At 56.2% G+C, this 20,562-nt stretch overlaps 2 protein-coding genes across 5 annotated transcripts; both read left to right on the top strand.

Moving 5' to 3' along the window:
• Nucleotides 1-264: 264 nt before the first annotated feature.
• Nucleotides 265-4,110, top strand: Mxra8 (matrix remodeling associated 8). 2 transcript variants are annotated; one of them, XM_004657758.2, is made up of 10 exons: nucleotides 265-420; nucleotides 1,226-1,249; nucleotides 1,401-1,703; nucleotides 1,807-1,908; nucleotides 2,000-2,470; nucleotides 2,566-2,724; nucleotides 2,813-2,852; nucleotides 2,942-3,018; nucleotides 3,091-3,171; nucleotides 3,336-4,110. In XM_004657758.2, the coding sequence occupies exons 1-10, from the start codon at nucleotides 372-374 to the stop codon at nucleotides 3,359-3,361; spliced, it is 1,332 nt and encodes a 443-aa protein (XP_004657815.1). In that variant the 5' UTR covers nucleotides 265-371; the 3' UTR covers nucleotides 3,362-4,110. The 2 variants fall into 2 exon arrangements, with proteins under 2 accessions (XP_004657815.1, XP_045007029.1); XM_045151094.1 differs by having other exon boundaries at nucleotides 310-420; nucleotides 1,338-1,703.
• Nucleotides 4,111-6,343: 2,233 nt separating this feature from the next.
• Nucleotides 6,344-19,921, top strand: Dvl1 (dishevelled segment polarity protein 1). Of its 3 annotated transcripts, XM_045149935.1 has the most exons (16): nucleotides 6,344-6,557; nucleotides 13,874-13,943; nucleotides 14,081-14,202; nucleotides 14,421-14,524; nucleotides 14,779-14,917; nucleotides 15,065-15,158; nucleotides 15,239-15,308; nucleotides 15,388-15,527; nucleotides 15,609-15,685; nucleotides 15,775-15,842; nucleotides 15,972-16,124; nucleotides 16,673-16,804; nucleotides 16,902-17,069; nucleotides 17,150-17,356; nucleotides 18,105-18,143; nucleotides 18,619-18,753. In XM_045149935.1, exons 1-15 carry the CDS (start codon nucleotides 6,388-6,390, stop codon nucleotides 18,113-18,115), a joined length of 1,725 nt encoding a protein of 574 aa, XP_045005870.1. In that variant the 5' UTR covers nucleotides 6,344-6,387; the 3' UTR covers nucleotides 18,116-18,143; nucleotides 18,619-18,753. The 3 variants fall into 3 exon arrangements, with proteins under 3 accessions (XP_045005870.1, XP_004657817.1, XP_004657816.1); XM_004657760.2 differs by lacking the exon at nucleotides 18,105-18,143 and having other exon boundaries at nucleotides 15,972-16,049; nucleotides 18,619-19,921; XM_004657759.3 differs by lacking the exon at nucleotides 18,105-18,143 and having other exon boundaries at nucleotides 18,619-19,921.
• The last annotated feature ends 641 nt before the right edge of the window (nucleotides 19,922-20,562 follow it).

Here is a 20,562-nt window from a genome sequence, read left to right as displayed (position 1 = left end):
ATGCCAGGGCAGAGGATGTGGGCTACTCACCCCAGAACCCCAGCCTTGTGGCAGCTCAATAAAAATTCCTGATGATTGTTCCCTCATGGCCTCATCATCACCTTTAGGCCTTCTCCAAGGACTAGGCTACTGCTCCTCCTCAGAGCTGACCAGGGAGGGAACTGTACCTCTGCTTAGACCCTCCTACTGTTTAGTGGTTTCAGTCCTCTGGGCCAGCCAAGGGGCTGGAGCAGAGTGGAGTGGGCGGGGCACAGACCCGGCCCAGAACTCCGTGATGTCAGAGGGTGCTGGCGGGGAGAGAGGGTCGGCTGTTTTTCTGGAGAGTTGAGAGCTGAGTGAGACAAAGCACTGCGTTGGGCTGGGCAGGCGCCATGGAACTGCTGTCCCGCTTCTTGCTGTGGAAACTGGTGCTTCTGCAAAGTGAGTGTGAGAGTGAGGGAACTTCTGTTCAGGCTGAGCTGGGCTTGGAGGAGGGATGCTGTGCCTGGGAGAGGGGGGCAGGGCTTCCTGCACCCAAGCTAGGTGCCAGTTCCCCAGGGTGCAGTCCTCCCAGATGTGGAGAGAGGAGTGGCACGGGTCTTGGAGAGGAGGGAACTGGGGGGCTTGCAAGGGTCTGTTATGGTCCCTCTCCAGGGCCCCTAAGCAGTCCTGGTTGGCCTGCTGACCCGGCACATTCCTCTCAAAAGCTCTGGGCACTCAGCCACTTGTCTGTAGCAGGCACTTGAGCCTGTGGTGGTGGAGAGGGCTCACTCCCATGTCCACTGTTGGAGCTGTAGGGTCCTGCCCCTGGGGAAGATCAACAGCAGTTCTCTGAGCCCTAGTTGTAGGAGGGAGCTCCTGAGGGCTCCTGGCAAATGCACAGCCTCAGCATCAGGCTGGGGTGGTATGGATCCACTTGGTGCAAAGATGTGGTGATGGTCACTTGAGGCATGCACTCCGGAGCCAGTCTGCCAGACCCTGGGCTTCTCACTTCCCAGTGCTACGAGCACTGCCAGGCATGGTGGCAGAGGGTGAGGTAGTGGGTGAGAGGTGCAGGAGCTCTCACCCACACTTCCCCAGCTCCATCCCACACCTGTTAAGTGGGCATCACGGCAATAACTTGCCATGATTTCAGGAGGGCCCAAGTATCAATGCAGGTAGGTGGCCAGGTCCTGGGACACAAATGCAGGAGGTGCCTCCCACAGCCTAACTCTTCCCCACAGCCTTACTCTTCCTCTCCTTCCAGGCTCTGCTGTCCTCACATCCTCAGGTTAGTATCTTGCCCTTCCTACAGCTGTGGAGCAAGTCCCTCCTGGATCCCCTCCCCTAACTCACCTGTCTCCCTTCCATCTCGCCAGCCCCACTCATACGAGCCCCTTTGGGTTCCCTCCACCACTACTGACTCCCTCTTCCCCCACCAGGGCCCTCGGGGCCCGGGACAGCCAGCAGCTCGGTAGTGACTGAGTCCGCAGTGAGCTGGGCAGTGGGCGCCCAGGCGGTGCTACGCTGCCAGAGCCCACGCATGGTGTGGATCCAAGACCGGCTGCACGACCGCCAGCGTGTGGTCCACTGGGACCTCAGCAGTGGCCCGGAGAGCCAAGGGCGCCGACTCGTGGACATGTACTCGGCGGGCGAGCAGCGCGTGTACGAGCCCCGCGACGACGGCCGCCTCCTGCTGTCGCCTTCCGCCTTCCACGACGGCAACTTCTCGCTGTTCATCCGCGGTATGGGGTGGGGCTATAGTCACGAGGGGGTGGAGCCTTGGCAGGGGTGGTACCGGTGGCCCGGGATGGTTCGCTCTGGACCAGGCTATCCGCTCCCGCGCAGCTGCCGAGGAGAGCGACGAAGGGGTGTACACCTGCAACCTGCACCATCACTATTGCCACCTCTACGAGAGCCTGGCCGTGCGCCTCCAGGTCACCGACGACCGTGAGTGCGCCTCGCTGCGTCCCTCCGGCTTCCCCTCTCGATTGCCCGGGCTTCCCCTACCCCGACCGGTGACCGTCTCCCCCCTCCTCAGCTGCGGCAGCGCGCGCGTACTGGGACGGCGAGAAGGAAGTGCTGGTGGTGGCGCGAGGCGCGCCCGCCCTGCTGACGTGCGTGAATCGCGCACACGTGTGGACCGACCGGTATCTGGAGGAGGCGCAGCAGGTGGTCCACTGGGACCGGCAGCCACCCGGGGTGCCTCATGACCGCGCCGACCGCCTGCTAGATCTGTACGCTTCGGGGGAACGCCGCGCCTACGGGCCGCCCTTCCTGCGAGACCGCGTGACGGTGGACGCGGACGCCTTTGCGCGCGGCGACTTCTCCCTGCGCATCGACGCGCTGGAGCCCTCCGACGAGGGCACCTATTCCTGCCACCTGCACCATCACTACTGCGGTCTGCACGAGCGCCGGGTCTTCCATCTGAGGGTCACGGAACCTGTGGTTGAGCCGCCGGTTCGGTCCTCGCCGGGTAATGGATCCGGTCATAGCAGCGCCCCCGGCCCAGGTGCGTGCTCCCGGCCCCCGTGAGTAAGGGCTTTGGAGTGACCTAGGGCGTCACTGGAGTCGCGAGGGTCTCTGATGCTAGTCACATGTCCACAGATCCCACGCTGGCGCGAGGACGCAGCGTGATCAACGTCATTGTCCCAGAGAGCCATGCACACTTCTTCCAGCAGTTGGGATATGTGTTGGCCACACTGTTGCTCTTCATCTTGCTACTCATCACTGTGATCCTGGCCACACGCCACCGCCACCGCGACGGTGAGGCTGGATGCTGGGGACAGAGGATCCCAGGACAAGGGTATCTTCCTCTGTGGGATGAGATAACCCAACACCTCTCACTCTACAGGGTGCAAGTCCTCTAACAAGAAGGAAGGGAAGTCGAAGGGGTGAGTGCGACCTTCTGCCCTCACCCCCCACCCCCGCGCACTCTGGCAAGGCCCTCTCTGAGCCTCCCTAAACTGTCACCCACTTCCAGGAAAGATGTGAATATGGTGGAGTTTGCTGTGGCCGCAGGGGATCAGGCTCTTTTCAGGACTGAGGACATCCAGCTAGGTAGGGAGGCAGGGCTACAAGGGTCTGGGGAGGTGTCCCTCTGGGTAGAGCTCATCCTGCTCTCCCAACCAGATTACAAAAACAACATCCTGAAGGAGAGGGCTGAGCTGGCCCACAGCCCCCTGCCTGCCAAGAATGTGGATCTGGACAAAGGTGAGCAATGGAGGGAGACCCTTGTTACTACCTCAGCCCATACCCAACTCTCCCAACTTCTAGGAGACCCCTATGGCCACTTCTGCTAAGAAGTCCCTAGGAAGTCTTATTCCCCCTGGGACTGAGGGGCAGAGAGCAGACACCAGTCATTTCTTGGCTTCCAGAGTTCAGGAAGGAATACTGCAAATAAAAGGACCTTGAGCTCCTGGCTGGGCCAGCAGCTCTGACTCAGAGGACGTCCCCCTGACCCTAGCACAGCTCTTGGCTTCTTCCCAGCGGCTGGACCCGCTTTCCTGGAAACTTGGCCTGGATTGAGTAGAGCAGCGGCCTACACTCTGCTCTTCCAGAAACCATTCTTATCCTGGTGAGCTTGTATAGTCTCCAGGGGACTCTGGCATATTGTGATTTCTGCCCTCCAGCTACTCATGCCCAATGGTGGCTCTTCCCCACTTTGCTGATGTCCACAAGCCCTCAGGCCCTCCTGGTCTTTGCCTGCTAGGGGCAGGAAGACACTTGTGAGTTCCAGTCAGGTCTCAACCTCCAGGCCAACACCCCATACCTCCAGGGGAGCCCCTATGGCTTTTCTGACCTCCACTGTACATTTCTCAGAGCCCTGCTGCCATCTGCTCTGACTCATGGGCCCTTGATGCTTTGGGCCACCTGGGGCTTCCCCATTGCCCCTTCTCTGCTTGACCTTTCTGCAGCATGTCTTTCAAGAGTTTTCTCAAGTAACTGGGTACCATGTGACTTTTGGCTCTGACAGTCTTTTCTGGGCTGGAGTTTTGGACTGGGGCCATGTTTAGCCTGTTTTGGCTGAAGATGGGGTGGGGAGTGTTGTGAAGAGGGTTCTGGGTGGCCTGTGCTGCCATATCAGATACTTTTTGTTTACTCATGCTGGGGCAATTTTCATGTCATAATAAAGCTCACACCTGATTTTTAGACTTGGCATTGAGGATCCCCTTCTGTCCACCTGGGGGCCATATACTGGCCTTGGGAGCCACCAGGTGTTCTTTTCATCTTCATCTGAGTCACCCATCCCCTTGAAGTGTGAAAAGTCCATGTCTGGTCTTTCTAGGATTGGGTATCTTGGAAAGGGGATACAGGAACCAGTTCTCCACAGTGAAGAAGCTTCATTTTCTCTTCTGTGTGTGTGTGTATGTGAGGACAGAAGTGGGGAGGGGCATATGTTCAAAGACAGAAACAGTGTTGGCCCAGTTCTTTGAGGATCAGGTGCCAAGACAGTATGAAAGGAATAAGCGGGGCAGGCAGGTAGGTTCTAGATGAGATATGACCCTTATGGATCTGTGAAGGAGACTTGAGCAGAAAAAGCCCAGGTCCACAGGTCCTTGCTGATAGGATTAGGTGCTGGTTTTGTGGGTGCTGGTTCTCTAGAGCTAGTAATGGCTAGGCACTGGCTAAGTGACCTCAACACAGATTCAGGAATGGGAGCAGCAGCTGAAAGCAAGCATAGACCAGTTCTCTACCGTTTGTATCCATTCAATGCTCTTCCACGATAATGGGGACAAGAAAGAGTGGCAGTCACCCACAAGGGTCCCACTGGCTTATTGAAGTATGGCTTGCTTGAAGATGCACCCTATAGTGGTCAAACCAATACGGGACAAGGTCTTTCTTGCAAAGGTGCTAAGTTCTGGCCATTCCTCCTGCAGGGATTCAGCCTACATGCATCACCATCACTACTGGGAATTGCCTGAGGTCTTAGCTACCAGCCCTTCTACAATTTGGGCTGAGTGTCAGACAGGAGTCAAGGGTAGGTTGGGCTGGGAACTCCTGTAGCTGAATGTCTCCCCCTTCAACCATTTGGCCTAGAGGGACTTTCATGGCATGGATTGGCTTCTTTCTAGACCCTCAAACCATCCTACTTGGCTTCCTCAGGTTACCTCTGCAGATACCAGAGGGAAGCAGGCCAGCTGCAGGTGCAGAGAGTGTAGATGCCCAGGATGGCACTCCCCCACCCCGTGGATCCTGCCCATCAGAAAGAAATAGGCGAGGGACAGAACTTGACTTAGGCTGACTTTGGAGGAGTCCATACTGCGTTTAGTGACTCTGTCCAATCTCTGGGTCCTCCAGGCGGGGTCTTTCCTTGCATTGGCCTGGTGTCTGGGGATGGTCTCCGGTCATAAGGAGCGGCATGCACCCCTTCTCCCACCACTCCTGCCCATCCTAGGCCTTCTATCTTCCTCACTGGCTAGTAGACTCCCTCTAATGGTCTCAAGCCTTCATCCTGGAGTGGAGGAGAACCTCCAACACAGCAGGACAGCAAATAGTTCTCACAGCCTGAGAAGGACATCTGGTTTGTTTCACCTACAAAGGTCAAGACACAAATCCCTTCATCTTCAGCCACAGACATCTTAAACACAACCGCATTCATTTAAGAGCTTTCTGGAGCTCCCGTGGGAACAGGCAGTGGAACCAGAGTTCCGGGGCTGCCTCGGGCCAGACATAAGTATCTTCAGATTCTTGCGGGGCGCCCCACAGTCGGCCGGAGTGACAGGAGCCTCCGGACTCTGGACATCTAGGAGGCTTCGGGAGATGGCAAGAGAACCAGGACCAGCTAAGAGACACTCCGCGCCGCAGGGGATCTCGGGGCTACAGGGAGAGCCTTACTGGGGTAGGCCGCAGACATCATCTGCCGCCAAGATCCAGGCCCCGCGTGAACTGCAGCGGTGTTACATTTGGGGGACACGGGGCGGAGCACTAGGAAGGGAAGGAGGTGGCGAGCCAAAGGAACCCGGATCCTAGAGCCCGCACCCCAAGGTCCACCCTACTCGCCCCGCCCGCACGCCAGCACGTACACTGCTGTCCCGCCCCGTTCACGCCCCGCGCGTGCGCAGTCCCGCCCCGCCCGCCGCGGGCGGTGACGTCATCAGCCCTCGGTGGCGCCCCCCGGCGGCCGCACGTTCAGGTCCCGCCGGGCGGTCCTTGAACAGCCCAAGGGGGCGGTGGGCGTCAGCGGCCCTCGGAGCTGCTTCCTTTGCGCCCCGCTCGCGTGCCAGCGGCGGATGGGCGGCCGTGGGCCGCGGGGCAGTAGGGGAGGCGCGGGCGCGAGCCAGGGCCGGGCGGGGCGGGCGTGCGCGGGGGCCTCGGCGCGGGCGGGCGGGGCGCGGGCGGGCGGGCGCGGAGGGCGCCCCGCGTCCGAGCGGCGGGCCGGGCCCTAACACCGCGCGGTCCCCGCGCCGCCGCCGCCGCCGCCTCGCCATGGCGGAGACCAAGATCATCTACCACATGGACGAGGAGGAGACGCCGTACCTGGTCAAGCTGCCGGTGGCCCCGGAGCGCGTCACGCTGGCTGACTTCAAGAACGTGCTCAGCAACCGGCCCGTGCACGCCTACAAATTCTTCTTCAAGTCTATGGACCAGGACTTCGGGTCAGTGGGTCGCGCGGCCTGGACGGGCGTGCCAGTCCTTCCGGGCCCCCTTGCGAGGACGAGCGGGCACCTGCCGCCGACAGACCTTCGCGGTCTGGGGCTGACAGCTAGCACCTGGTGTAGGCACAGTTTGGGTCTGCGCGGCGACCCTTGTTGGTGTGTACACCCACTTGTTTGTGCCGAGCTGGGGACTTTAGGTCCCTGACTGCCAGATCGGTAGCCAGAGAGCTCTAGAGGATGGACAGGCCAGGGCCCTGACTTCCTGATGGCAGTCCGCCGGTGTCCCTGTGTCCTGGTGGTCCTGCTTGGGTGCCTAAGACCACCCCAAAGCCTCACCTTCACTCTGGTCAGTCCCAGGCTGCAGCATTCCCTCTGTAGGATGTTGAAACCCGGGGTTCAGAACTGACTTGGAGAGTGTACAGATCATGGAGGATGTAGTTAGGGGAGTGTCAAGGGTTGGGAAGTCTATACAGGTCACAACGTCAGTGGATTTCCCAAACTGGATGGGGAATTGTGGGATGGTTGGGACAGGAGCACCCATCTGTGCTGGGGCTTATGGAAGTTTCTGAATCCTGAAGGCAGGTTCCTCAGGCCTTCCCTAGGATCCCATGACACGGCAGAGATCAAGGGTCATTGGGAACCAAGGAGCTTCACTCCGTGTACCCTGCCCCTTCTGAACCACGGAGCACTGCATTTCTGGGAGAAGCCCAGGTTATGTACCAGCTTGGGCTAACTTCTAGGCCAGTGTGTCTCCAAGCTAGACTGCTGTGGTGACTGTCACAGGAGAAGGAAGGGACTTTACACTTGTGCTGAGCTGGGCCTCTGGAACAGGGAACAGAGGCCTGGCTGTGCAAGAGAGAGGCCTGACCCAGCACAGCTACAGTAACCCGAGTCTAAGGCTTGGCAGTGCTGGGGGTGGGGTGCTCAGGCCCTGCGGGTGGAGCAGGTGCGCTTGGTGTCCTCAGGCTAGTGGTGCCCTTTTGTGTGACCGCCTCTTGGGACTTTGACATTGAGGCCATTTTCAGGATTCTGTGGTTGCAGGGTCCCTGGGCAGCCCCAGATTAGGTCAAGTTTGGGTCAATTTGTCGCTTGGGGTATCTTGTCAGGGCTGAATGTGGTTTGGACAACTGGACTCATCTGCTCAGACCCCCCTCCCAAACAGGAAGAAGTGGGGGAGAGGGGAGAGAGGTGTTCCTCCCAGCCTGCACGCTGGTGCACCTGAGGTTGGGGCTGGAAGGTCTTGCTTTGGAGGTTGATCCTCCCTTATTCTTCTGGTTTTGCCACATCCCACAGTCTTTACTCCTCTGGGCTTGGGCATCCCTAACTCAAAGCATTGGGTATGTGAACAGGCATTTTTGTATTTCACTTAGTTTATTATTTTGGCAAAAATCGCCAAAGTCCTAAGTTGCTTTTCCTCACAAACTCATTCCCTTATGGTATACGTGGTTGGGAGGAGGGCCCAGACCTGGGTTGCCTTCCACTACATACTTGGTGCCTGAGGATATCTGGCCTGCTGCTGTGATCCAGACAGCCTCAGCCATATGAGCCTACTAGATGTGCACCTGTAGTGGGTTCGGAGGACCTGGCTAAGGAAGTAGGCTGGCAGATCTGTGCCTTCTTTCAAGCAGGAGCAGTTTCTCCAGTTGTTTGGGGGAGATTGGGAATGAATGGCTGGCATATGGAGAAGGGCTACAGCAGAGAGCTAAGAGGCACAACTTGGGGATCCTGAGTGTGTAGGAGACCTGGGAAACGGAGCAGCTTAGAAGCAGAATCTGGGCTGGGGTAACACAGACATATGAACAGTCAGGTCTGGAGCCCTCACCATGTTTCCTCCTTCGTTCTCTGATGGTCAGGTGGCTTAGGAGCCTGGGAGAGGACCCCGACTAATTGCTTTCCTCCTCTCTTTGCCAGAGTTCTACCTGTCTAGCCCCAAGGTCTTTAAGCTGCATAACCATTTATTTAGTGGAATGAATTACTTGTGACAAAGGTTTGGTCAGTTACTCACACCTTAGTGTAAATGAGAGCTGAGCTGGAAACTTGCCCTGGATACTAAAAGAAAATAGTTTATGTTAGAAAGGAAGACCAGTGGTGGCTGAGCTTGGCAGTTACCCCAGGTATGGCTTCAAATTAGAGTCTGTGAAAAGTAGTTTGTTGAGTCTGGGTTTCATGTCCCACTCTAGACCATACCTGGCCACCTGGTGAGGAGCAGAGCCTGCCCTGAGCTGGATCCCACTCTCCACATTATCTCTAGTCAACCAGTGAAGATCTCCTTCTTGTGCCTACTTCTCATGGGCAGGTCTTGGTTGTTCTGATCCAGTGGTTGGAGACAGGATCTTGGGGGGACCCCATAGAGGTGCCCAGTGTTGGATTTGGCAATTACTGGTGCATGGTAGGGGTCTGAGGTAGAGGAGTGAGGGCATTGGGCTTTTGGTCCCTGCTACCAAAGGTGTACTTCTGCTGCCAACCTGCCTTTTGGTGGCTCCAGCCTCTTCATCTCTGAGGTAGAGATACCCAGGGTTGGGGAGGGGGCAAGGATAAGGGCTATGAGCTCTGGGGTCTGGGGTCTTCTGCCTCTAGTTAGATGTTTTGAGGGCTCCCTGTGCCATGGAGGGACTATGGGAGGGCTGATGGCTGGGGATGAGTGATTGGCTGGTTCAGATTGCCTGAGTGAGCTCCCACTCTTCTCTCCATGGCTGTGCTGTCTTGGGTTGGTAACTCAGCATCTCTTTGCCTCTCTAATGTTCCAGCACTTTCCTTGGGTTATGGGAACACTTGAGCCTCACAGCTTGAGCCTGGGAGGGACTGAGAAGTCCACAGGCTCAGTGCTACCCACAGGATAGGTTGGTTAGAAGAGTGGACAGCTCTAGCCAAGAGCCTGTGCACACCTACAAATTCAAATCTCTGGTCTTGGTGGGAGTCAGAGCCCTGACTCATGAGGATGAACCCTTAAAGGTTCAGGATCCTTCTGGGCTACCTTGTTTTGCTAGCCTGTTTCTGTGAGGGAGAATGGCGCTCTTTCAGACAGCACCATTGGAATGCTGGTTGTCCAGTATTTTGGCCTTCAGAAAGGACCATAGGGTCCTTCTGGGCCAGACTATGTTGGGCTTCAGGGTTCCTTCCTTAGAGTTGACTAGGGCAAAAATTCAGGCAGGGGTGCCCTAGGAGGCTGTGCTGAGAGTCAGCGGAGACCATGCTGAGTTCTAACTCTCTCTTGAGAGGACAGGTTGTGTGGAAGCTTGTCTATGCCCTGCCCCATCCGTGTCCTGGAGTTCCCAGGAGGCTGTGCTGCAGCTGTGGGCAACAACACCTGCCTGTGGGGTTCACACTCCTGCCTTCACTATGGGTGCTATAGTGCTTGCCCCCTGCCTGGCCAGGGTGGGCAGGGTAGATCCTGAGACTCTGGTGCAGGTGCTAGCCCTTCTACTGCTACCCTGGCCCCTTGGCCCTTCTCACTCTAACTTCCAAATGAAAGGCAGAGCTTGGGCTCCTCAGGCTGAGGGAGTCTTTAGGCTTTGGAGGCACATGCAGATAGAGGTGGGAGGCACAGGGACCCCAGGTGGCCTGTATCACATTGAGGATCTGGTTGAGTGGACAGTGACACTCTGGTTGCTCGAGATGGGCACAGCGCCTGCAGGGGAACCAGGAAAACCTTATTGCAGGTGCTGGAAGTTGCTCATCTGTTTCCCCACAGGTGAGTCAGAGAGGGCTGGGGCTTGGGTGCGGCAGGGGAAAGGCTGTTGGCGGGCCCACTTGGGGCCAAGGTTAGGAGCTGAAGTGGGAATTCCTGCCTAGGTTTCTGTTGCTATCAGGTTACTCAGGGATGGTGGCCTTGCTGCAGGCCCTGATCCATCATGCTGCAGGCAGAGCTCTGTTGTTCTCAAGAGAACCCCTACTTTACCTTGAGCAGCCCTAGGGCCTTATGCAGTAGCAGTCTCTCTTACAGCTGCCTTGGCTCATATCTGGTGTAGGGATCTAGCCTCTTCAGGGCAGCTGTTCCAGCTTTAGATCTGTGGCTTGTGAGCGGGGCAGCATGTGTTGGGGAGTTATGAGAAGTAAGTCTCTTGTTGAGGTTCACACCTTATTGTCGTGGGGCCCTCAGAGCCATCTGGAGGCAATAGCAGGAATAAAGAGGGCTGATTGGGGTGCACTCTCCGTCCTATGCTATTCTGTCTCTTCCGCCCCCCTCAGCCTAGGTCTCCACCCACTAGGTGGGTGGACCAGGGCTTTGCTCCCTAGGTGGAATGAGATGTCACTCTTCTGGGGTTTCCTGCTGTTTTCTGTTGCCTAGGACAGTGTCTTGGCCCATTGGACCTGGAGCAGCAGGCAGGGGTGGCCCTGGCCCTGGCATTGGGTCCACTGGGCCACAAGGTTGCTTTCTGCCTGGTGCACTTCCAGGCCCAACCTGGTTTCCTAGCTCTGGTTTCTGCAAGGAACTAAGTGCTAGGTGTGGAAAATCCCACTGCTGGGTGGGGCGGAGTGCCAGGGCTGGAGCATCTGGGGCCTGAAGAGATAGGTGGAGGCTACAGCTCCTGCCCAGCTGCCCTCTCTGACCTGGCTGGCTGGTGTCCATGCCCCTTTGAACCTTGACTCTGGGTCACCTGGCATTCTTCCCAGTTCTCATTCCCTCACCCTTTATGTACTGCTTGGGTGAGCCTGGCCCTCCCCAGTCCACTGGTAAGGCAGCATTAAGATAGGCAGGGCTTGCCAGGCATTGTGGTGCATGCCTGTAATTATAATGCTTGGGAGGCAGAAGTAGGAGTATCTATCTCCATGAGTTCAAGTACACCCTAAGACTACATAGTGAATTCCAGGTCAGCTTGGGCTAGAGTGAGACCCTACCTCAAAACCAAAATAAACAAATAACAACAACAACAAAAACCAACCAGTCTGGGCATGGTAGCACATGCCTTTAATCCCAGCACTTGGGAGGCAGAGGTGGGAGGGTCACCATGAGTTTGAGGCCAGCCTGAGACTACATAGTGAATACCCTACCTCCAAAAAACAAAACAAACAAACAAAAAAACCCCAAAAACAAAATAAAACAAAACAACAACCAACCACACAAACACTACAGGGCTGGAGAGATGGCTTAGCAGTTAAGGTGCTTGCCTGTGAAGCCTAGGGACCCACATTCGGTTCCCCAGTACCCACGTAAACCAGATGTACAAGTGGTGCATGGGTCTGGAGTTCCATTTGTGTGGCTAGAGGCCCTGGCATGCCCATTCTGTCCTTCCCTTCCTCCCTGTCTCTCTCTCTCTGCCTCTTTCTAATAAGTGAAGAAATAAATAGTTTAAAAGGGCTGGAGAGAATGGAAAAAAAAACAAAAACACCAGGCTTGATGGCGCACGCCTTTTATCCTAGCACTTGGGAGGCTGAGGTAGGAGGATCACCGTGAGTCAGAGGCCACCCTGAGACTACAGAGTGAATTCCAGGTCAGCCTGGCCTAGAGTGGAACCCTACCTCAAAAAAACAAACAAACATAAATAAATAAAAAGGGTCGGGGTGTGGCTGGAGAGATTGCTTAGTGGTTAGGGCACTTGCCTACAAAGCCAAAGGACCCAAGTTTGATTCCCCAGAACCCATATAAGCCAGATGCACAAGGCAGCACATATGTTTGGAGTTCATTTGTAGTGGCTAGAGGCCCTGGCGTGCCCACACTCTCTCTCTCTCTCTCTTCCTCTGTCTCTCTCAAATAAATAGATAAATAAATAAATAATACTATTTTAAAAAAATAGCCAGGCATAATGCTCACACCTTTAATCCTAGTACTCAAGAGGCAGAGGTAGGAGGATCACTGTGAGTTTGAGCACAGTCTGGGACTACAGAGTGAGTTTCAGATCAGCATGGGCTAGAATGAGACCCTACCTGGAAACAACAACAACAAAAAAAAGGCAGGGCTGAGTGTTGATGAGTGGGTATAGCCATTGGCAAGCTCTGTTCCTGGATGCCCTTCCAGCTCTCTTAGGTGGCGGCTACTATGGCCTTCTGAGAGCTGGGACTAGTCTAGGATATGAGATTACTTTATCTCTCTAGATGGGTAGACGGGGCATAAGAACAGCCGAAAACATTGTCCTTGATCTGTCCACATCCACACAATGGGCTGGTGTTCCTTGTACCTTGTTTGAGACCAGCCACCATCCAGGCCCCGGGCTCTGCTCTGGGCTGAGAGACTATGGGGAAAACTCCAGGGTCCAATGGTCACGGAGCACCATGAGATGCATCATACTGTTCAGGGCCCTGCTCCAGAGGCACAGTGGAAGTGTGCTGGGAAGGTAGGGTCAGGAACCAGTGGGTCTGCTCCAAGTATGTGGGCTGGCTACATGAGTGTAAAACCTACTTCTCTTATATGGCTGCAGTCTGAATGCAGTGTTGGCGTGATTAGGAAGCCCTTCTGGAAATAGTTGCAACTGGAGCTTGTGTCGTGTATGGTGGGTATAGGATGAGTGGCAGAGAAGAGTCATGAGCTGTCCTAGGTACTTGGATGGTTAGAGCTGCCATTTCTTTTTTCTTTCTAAAAAATATTTTTATTTATATAAGAGAGAGAGAGAGAGTGAGAGAGTGTCAGAGAAAAGGTGAGGGAGGGAGAGAGAGAGAGAGAGAATGCATGTGCTAGGGCATCCAGCCACTGTAAACAAATGCCAGACGCATGTGCTATCTTGTGCATCTGGCATACATGGGTCCTGGGGAATCTAACCTGGGTTCTTTGGCTTTGTAGGCAAATGCCTTAACTGCTAAACCATCTCTCTAACCCCCCTTTTTTGGGAGGGGTTTCAATGTAGGGTCTCACTCTAGCCCAGGCTGACCTGGAATTTACTATGTAGTCTTTGGGTGGCCTCACACTCACAGTGATCCTCTTACCTTTGCCTCCCGAGTGCTGGGATTAAAGGTGTGCATCACCACACTTGACAGAGCTGTCATTTCTAAGATAGGGAGGCCTGGTGGAGTCTCAAGTACCATGTGCTCTGGTGAGGCAGCTGTTGGATCTCACAGAGGGTGGGATGTATATGGCTGAAGACGAACCTGGGATAAAGCTCAGGGTCAGGGAAGCTGGGAAACTAGGGTTTCCCCAAAAGTCCTTTACCCCAGGGACTGGAGGCTGATTCTGGAGGTGTAGGAGCTCTGGGTTGGCATTCCATGAGCTTTCCATAGCCAGTGAGTAGGCCCAGTGCTAAGAAGAGAATGTGCTGAGCAGACCCTCAGAAATGCCACCTGTGGTGTGGCAGGTATCTAATCTCCAGGTTCAAGGGTGGGAATTGGTTCTAGAGCCCATGAAGTAAGCCAAGGTAAGATGGCCTCAGGACCATGTCTGCCCACAGGGTGGTGAAGGAGGAAATCTTTGATGACAACGCCAAGCTGCCCTGCTTCAATGGCCGTGTGGTTTCCTGGGTGAGTCTGTGGGTGGCTGTGCCCAGCACCATGCAGGTGGGCTCATCCTGGGAGAGGGGCAAGGACTGACTAAGGTAGGGGAGGGACTGTTAACAGGCCTAGAGGCAGTCACCCAAGCCCTCACTCTTCTTCCACAGCTGGTCCTGGCTGAAGGCACTCACTCAGATGCAGGGTCCCAGGGCACTGACAGCCACACAGACCTGCCCCCACCACTTGAGAGGACTGGTGGCATTGGGGACTCCAGGCCCCCCTCTTTCCAGTAAGGCCCTTGGTGGGGGACAGACATCCTGCTCCTGGATGCTTGCTGCCCAAGACCCATCTGGGAGGGTAGAACTGGGAACTGAGGAGGGCCCTACAGTATATGGACTCCTTATGGAGCTGGGGTCCCACCTGATGGGTATGGGGCTAGAAAGCATTTGAGATGCTGGTTACCCCTAGCCTGGCCTGCCCTATCCCACCTGTTTCTCATCTGTTCAGTCCAAATGTGGCCAGTAGCCGTGATGGGATGGACAATGAGACCGGCACGGAGTCCATGGTCAGTCACCGACGGGAGCGAGCCCGACGTCGGAACCGTGAGGAGGGTACTGTGTCTGTGTCTGTCCAGACCTAGACCTCAGATCTCTTTGGGACCCCTGTGGTATACTCCAATACCCCATGCCTCCCTTAAACCAATGGACATCCTTGGGGAGAGGCTTCATATTTTTGCCTTCCCCTCACTGTGGTCCCGGAGTTACTCTGTACCTCCTGCGTCTGCAGAAGTTTGAGAAGCACAGGTAACCCTAATCTTGTGACCACTGAAGTCCAATGGTCAGCTCCCCCCCTGCTATCCCCACAGCTGCTCGGACCAATGGGCACCCAAGGGGGGACCGGCGGCGGGACCTGGGGCTGCCCCCAGACAGTGCATCCACTGTGCTGAGCAGTGAACTGGAGTCCAGCAGCTTTATCGACTCAGATGAGGAGGACAACACTAGCCGGTGGGCACGGGGTGTGCGAGTGTTTGTGTATGTGAAGGTGCACACTATACGAGTCCTGGCTGGCTATACGTGTTCGTGTCCTGTGCTCACCTGACTCCTTCCTGGTCCGTGTTCCTGGCTCCTCTGACCTCTGGCCTCCTGCCCCAGGCTGAGCAGCTCCACGGAACAGAGCACTTCCTCCCGACTCATTCGGAAGCACAAGCGCCGGAGGCGGAAGCAGCGGTTAAGGCAGACTGATCGGGTAGGCAGCAGACTGTATAGGCAGCAGGGTGTCTGCTCTGCACGGTGCGTGAACAGCTCCTCACTGTGTCCCTTCCACAGGCCTCCTCCTTCAGCAGCATCACTGACTCCACCATGTCCCTGAACATCATCACTGTCACGCTCAACATGGGTGAGGCCTGGCGGGCTGTGGGGCAGGAGTGGGTGCATGCCAGAGGGCCTGTGAGACCTGCTCACAATCCCTCCTGCAGAGAGGCACCACTTCCTGGGCATCAGCATCGTGGGCCAGAGCAATGACCGTGGTGATGGTGGCATCTACATCGGATCCATCATGAAAGGCGGGGCTGTGGCTGCCGATGGCCGCATCGAGCCAGGCGACATGTTGCTGCAGGTGCGGGCTACAGGGGCTGTCGGCACAAGATGCATCCTCCCCATCCCACTGCCAATCCCCTGACCCCCACAAACCCCACAGGTGAATGATGTCAACTTCGAGAACATGAGCAATGATGATGCTGTGCGAGTGCTGCGGGAGATCGTATCCCAGACTGGGTGAGGGGGGTCCATGTAGGGATGTGAGGGGGGCGTGGGGCTAGAGAGGCCATACAGGGCCTCAACTGTGTGAACTGCCCACCCTGCAGACCCATCAGCCTCACAGTGGCCAAGTGCTGGGACCCAACCCCCCGGAGCTACTTCACCATCCCAAGGGGTGAGTGACATCAAGGGGTGGGAAGTGAGGTGGAATGGGTATGTTGGCCCAGCCTGGAGGGCCTCCTCTTCTGCCTTTGTGCTGTTTTTCCACCTACTATTGCCCGTCATCTATTGCCATGCTGCCCAGCTGATCCGGTGCGGCCCATCGATCCGGCTGCCTGGCTGTCCCACACTGCGGCGCTGACGGGTGCTTTGCCCCGCTATGGTACGAGTCCCTGCTCCAGCGCCATCACACGCACCAGCTCCTCCTCACTAACCAGCTCAGTGCCTGGCGCTCCACGTAAGTGGCACTTCACTAGAACCCTAGCAGCAAGCCAAGGCTAGAGGGCAAGGGTCTGCCTCTCGCCTTTGTGTCTCCACAGCTGTTGCTGTGGCCTGTGACACATGTTGTGTCTGTCCCCAACACCCATGCAGGTGTGTGCACAGATGTGTGTGCATGCCTCCCACAACCCAAATCCACTTTCCATCTGTATGCATAGAGGGCCCCAGTCAAGGGCATGCTGGGAGGTGAGAGGGCATATATGGTCTCTGCTCTGCTTTCTAGCCACTAACATGACTAACAGCCTGAGCCTGCTCAGGACATGGCCATGGGGAGGGTAAGGGGCTGGCCTGCTCACGCATACTTGGGTCTGTTGGTTAGGCGGTTTCACCAAGGTCCCAATGGAGGTGCTGCCAAGGGGAGAGATGGGGGTCCAATCCCTTGTTCTCTGCCCACCCTCAACCCCGTGGGGGTCTGTGCTGTAGAGCAGGGCTCCCAGCTTCTAGCAGCCCAGAACCCAGTCCCTATCTGTTGGCTGCTCTCATGGCTGAGGGAGCTGTGCCTTACAGAGCTGGACGAGGCACCACTGACAGTGAAGAGTGACATGAGCGCCGTTGTCCGAGTCATGCAACTACCGGACTCAGGACTGGAGATCCGTGACCGCATGTGGCTTAAGATCACCATTGCCAATGCCGTCATCGGTGAGTCCCTGGTTGTAGGTGAGGGACTCAGTCTCTTCTTCATGTGGTGCAGCTGCTTGAGGCTCAGCTGGCCTGACTCTCCTGGGCCTGTGGCTAGGGGCCGATGTGGTGGACTGGCTGTACACACATGTGGAAGGCTTCAAGGAGCGGCGTGAGGCAAGGAAGTATGCCAGCAGTATGCTAAAGCATGGCTTCCTGCGCCACACAGTCAACAAGATCACTTTCTCTGAGCAGTGTTACTATGTCTTCGGGGACCTGTGCAGCAGTGAGTTGGGGACATAGAGTGGGGGTTGCCTTGGGGCCCATCCATTTGCCATCATTTGCTCACTCCTTCCTTCCTGCCAGACCTTGCAGCCCTGAACCTCAACAGTGGCTCCAGTGGAGCCTCAGATCAGGACACCCTCGCCCCACTTCCCCACCCATCGGCACCCTGGCCCCTGGGCCAGGGCTACCCTTACCAGTACCCAGGGCCCCCGCCCTGCTTCCCACCTGCCTACCAGGACCCTGGCTTCAGCTATGGCAGCGGCAGCGCCGGAAGTCAGCAGAGTGAAGGTGAGAGCCATGCCATTCCCTTCTCTGCTCCCATTCCCTGGCTCTGCCTGGCCCTGCTGCTGTCCCCTGTGCTCCTGCTGTGTGCTTGGGCCCTGGTGAATCCCTGTCCAGATTGCTGGAGTAGGGGGATAGGGAAATGTCTGATGTGAGGACTCACCTTGGTTTGGTGGGGAGAGGCCTTAGGGAATAGGTAGGCTGTGCCTGGTTGATGTGGGGCTGGTGTTCCTAGTGGCAGAGGCAACAGGCCAGGAGATAGTATGGCAAGAATTGGGGGTGAGGGTGGCCAAGGGTATCAAACAGGGTCATTCTCCAGGCCACAAGGCACAGAAAAGGACGGACTATATCCTTTGTGGTGCTGGCAGCCCAGCAGAATGGCAAACAAGAACAGAGACCACAGCTACAGAGAGTGCATCCCAGAAATGGTGGACACCTGGGAGGATGGGCATTTCTGAGGAGATGGGCTAGAGTAGAGGCCTAAGGCTGAGTAGGGTGCAGTGAGGCTGACTGCCTTGCTACAGGATCTGAAGAAAGATGCAAGCAGCCAGGCCAGGAGACTCAGAGAATGAGACAGAAGAGAGGAGAGCCAAAAGGTGGTGTGCCTGAGGGGAAGTTGTTGGGTATCTGTGGACTCTGGGCAGGCCCTTGCATTGACCCAAGTCCAGCCTGGTCCACAGTTGGCTCAGCTGGCCCTGGGTGGGCACAGGGCAGGTGTGTGACTCGTGCTATCCCTTGCTTTGTGCTGAGCAAGCCTTAGACTGAAGGACTAGCAGAGTGGACCCTCGGGCCGGTAAGCCAGGTCCCCCCGTGTCCTTCTCAGCATGTCCCCAGCCAGCACGTGCCCTCAGGTTCCCACTACTTTCTGGGAGCCCAGGATGGGCTGAACCAGTTAGCTAGCCAGGGTCCTGGGGTTGGGTGGACAGAGGGTCTTTGGGTGTGTGGGGGTCCTAGGGTAGTTGGTGGATGGGAGCACTGGGCACACAGGACCGTCATGAGTGCCTCAGTTTCTCAGCTGTAAGACCAGCCCTTTGGTTAAGTATTGGGGTGAGATGTGAGGTGCCAAGCTGGCCCCCATTGTCTCTGCTACCTGCCACTGCCCCTAACCCCTTGCCTCTCAGCTTCTCTTGGTGTCTGCATGGCTGCCCATCTACTTTCCCCCACTCAGGCCCACCAGCTCCTGCCTTGGCTGTCTGGAAGCAGATGGTGGTCCTGAAAATGACCAAACCTGGTGCTGATCCTGTTGTCCTGTCCCTTCTTATTCCCAGGGAGCAAGAGCAGTGGGTCCACGAGGAGCAGCCATCGGGCCCCAGGTCGAGAGAAGGAGCGTCGGGCGGCTGGAGCTGGGGGCAGTGGCAGTGAATCAGATCACACAGTACCAAGCGGGTCCGGTAGTACTGGCTGGCGGGAGCGTCCTGTCAGCCAGCTTAGCCGTGGCAGCAGCCCTTGGAGCCAGACCTCCGCAGTTGCCCCAGGGCTCCCTCCACTGCACCCTCTGACAAAGGCCTATGCAGTGGTGGGTGGGCCACCTGGGGGGCCACCTGTCCGAGAGCTGGCTGCTGTCCCCCCAGAACTTACAGGCAGCCGCCAATCCTTTCAGAAGGCCATGGGGAACCCCTGTGAGTTTTTTGTGGACATCATGTGACCAGCAGCCAGTGCCTTCAGCCCTACCTGTGGTGGGAGCTGGTGGTCCTGCTTTGCCAAGAGCTATATGGGTTTGCCTTAGAGGCAGCCAGCCAGGATAGGCCAGTTGTGGTGTCTGGGCCAGGGCACTGGGAGCAGGCAGGAGAGGAGGGCTGAGGGCAGCCACACCACCAGGATCTGGGCTTGGCACCCTGCCTGCTTCTGGGGTCTCCTGACAGTGGAGAAGCTTGAATCCCTGCAGAACCTTGTGAGGGGACATCTCTGTCCTCAGGTAGGTCCTCAGCATGATTCTCAGGGATACCCTGGCTCCTCCTTTAGAGGTGACCCCCTTTTAGGATGAAGAAGGCTCTCTTGAGCTTCATGTGCCCCCCCTCCCAGAACTGTGCACAAGTCACAGACTGATCCCATTCAGTTCATGAGCTTCACCCATTAGGCCCAGGTGGGAGGTATTGAGGGAACGGGACAAAGCCCCTAGGCCTCTCTGGCTGCCCAGGTGGGGTCTAACTTATTTATTTATTGCTAGTTTGCCTGTCTGGGGGTGACAGCCAGTCACCCAGCAGGGGCAGGTTGCATGGCCCTCCCCTCCTGGTACTCAGCAAATGGGAACACAGGCTGTACTGAAAGTGTGTGGAAGATGTTCAGTGGGGGAGATAGGGAAATGGCCAGGCAGCTGCACACCATGCCATGGCCTCAGTGGAGGGGTGGTGATGCACCTCTTTGGCTGCAGAGATGGGGTTCTTTCCTTGCTGTTCTGGTGGCTGCCCACTTGCACGTGTCGCTGCCTTCCTGACATGGTGGCCCTTTATGTCTGCACTGTAGATAGTGTGTCAAAGTCTGAGCGTCTGGGTAGTTCATATAGAGCTGCTTTTGTGTAAATGCTGCTTCTGTGTAAATGCTATTTTAAACACTAAAAAGCGTTTAATTTTATGGGACTGATGTGTATCCTATTTTTAAAAGATATGTTATATATTTATTTGAGACAAAGAGATAAAGAGAATAGGTGTGTCACTGCAAATGAACTCCAGGTGCACGCACTTGTACATCTGGCTTTATATGGGTACTAGGGAGTCAAACCTGGGTCTTTCGGCTTTGCTGGCAAGTGCTTAATGGCTAAGCCATCTCTCCAGCCCATGTGTCCTGTTTCTCCCTTCTCCAGCTGAGCTTACTCAGAATTCAGGTGTAAGGGCCAGTACAAAGCTGACTCAGTATCTGACCCAAGGTCCTTTTAAAAAGATATTATTTATTTGCAAGTGTGTGTGTATTTGATGTATCAGGATCTCTCACTACTGCAAATGAACAACAGCTGCTTGGGCCGCTTTTTTCATCTGGCTTTACATGGGTACCTGGGGAACTGAACCTGGGTCAGCAGACTGAAAGCAAGAGCCTTTAACTGCTGAGCCATCTCCCCAAGGTTCTTCCAATTGGAAGATGCTGTTCTCACTTTCCACTGAGCCATGTGGCTCTGTCCCCGGTGCTGGCCAGCTGCAGGGTCTTGCCTAGGCAGCTTTCTGTCCTTGGTGCTGGCTTCTGATTCCAAGGGGTCCTGGGTGGCTGCCGCTGGCCATGGT

This window comes from Jaculus jaculus, chromosome 5, assembly GCF_020740685.1.
Source record: "Jaculus jaculus isolate mJacJac1 chromosome 5, mJacJac1.mat.Y.cur, whole genome shotgun sequence".
Taxonomy (NCBI): Eukaryota; Metazoa; Chordata; class Mammalia; order Rodentia; family Dipodidae; genus Jaculus; species Jaculus jaculus.
The sequence above is the reverse complement of the archived record's forward strand: the minus strand, read 5'-3'. Positions and strand labels throughout refer to the sequence as shown.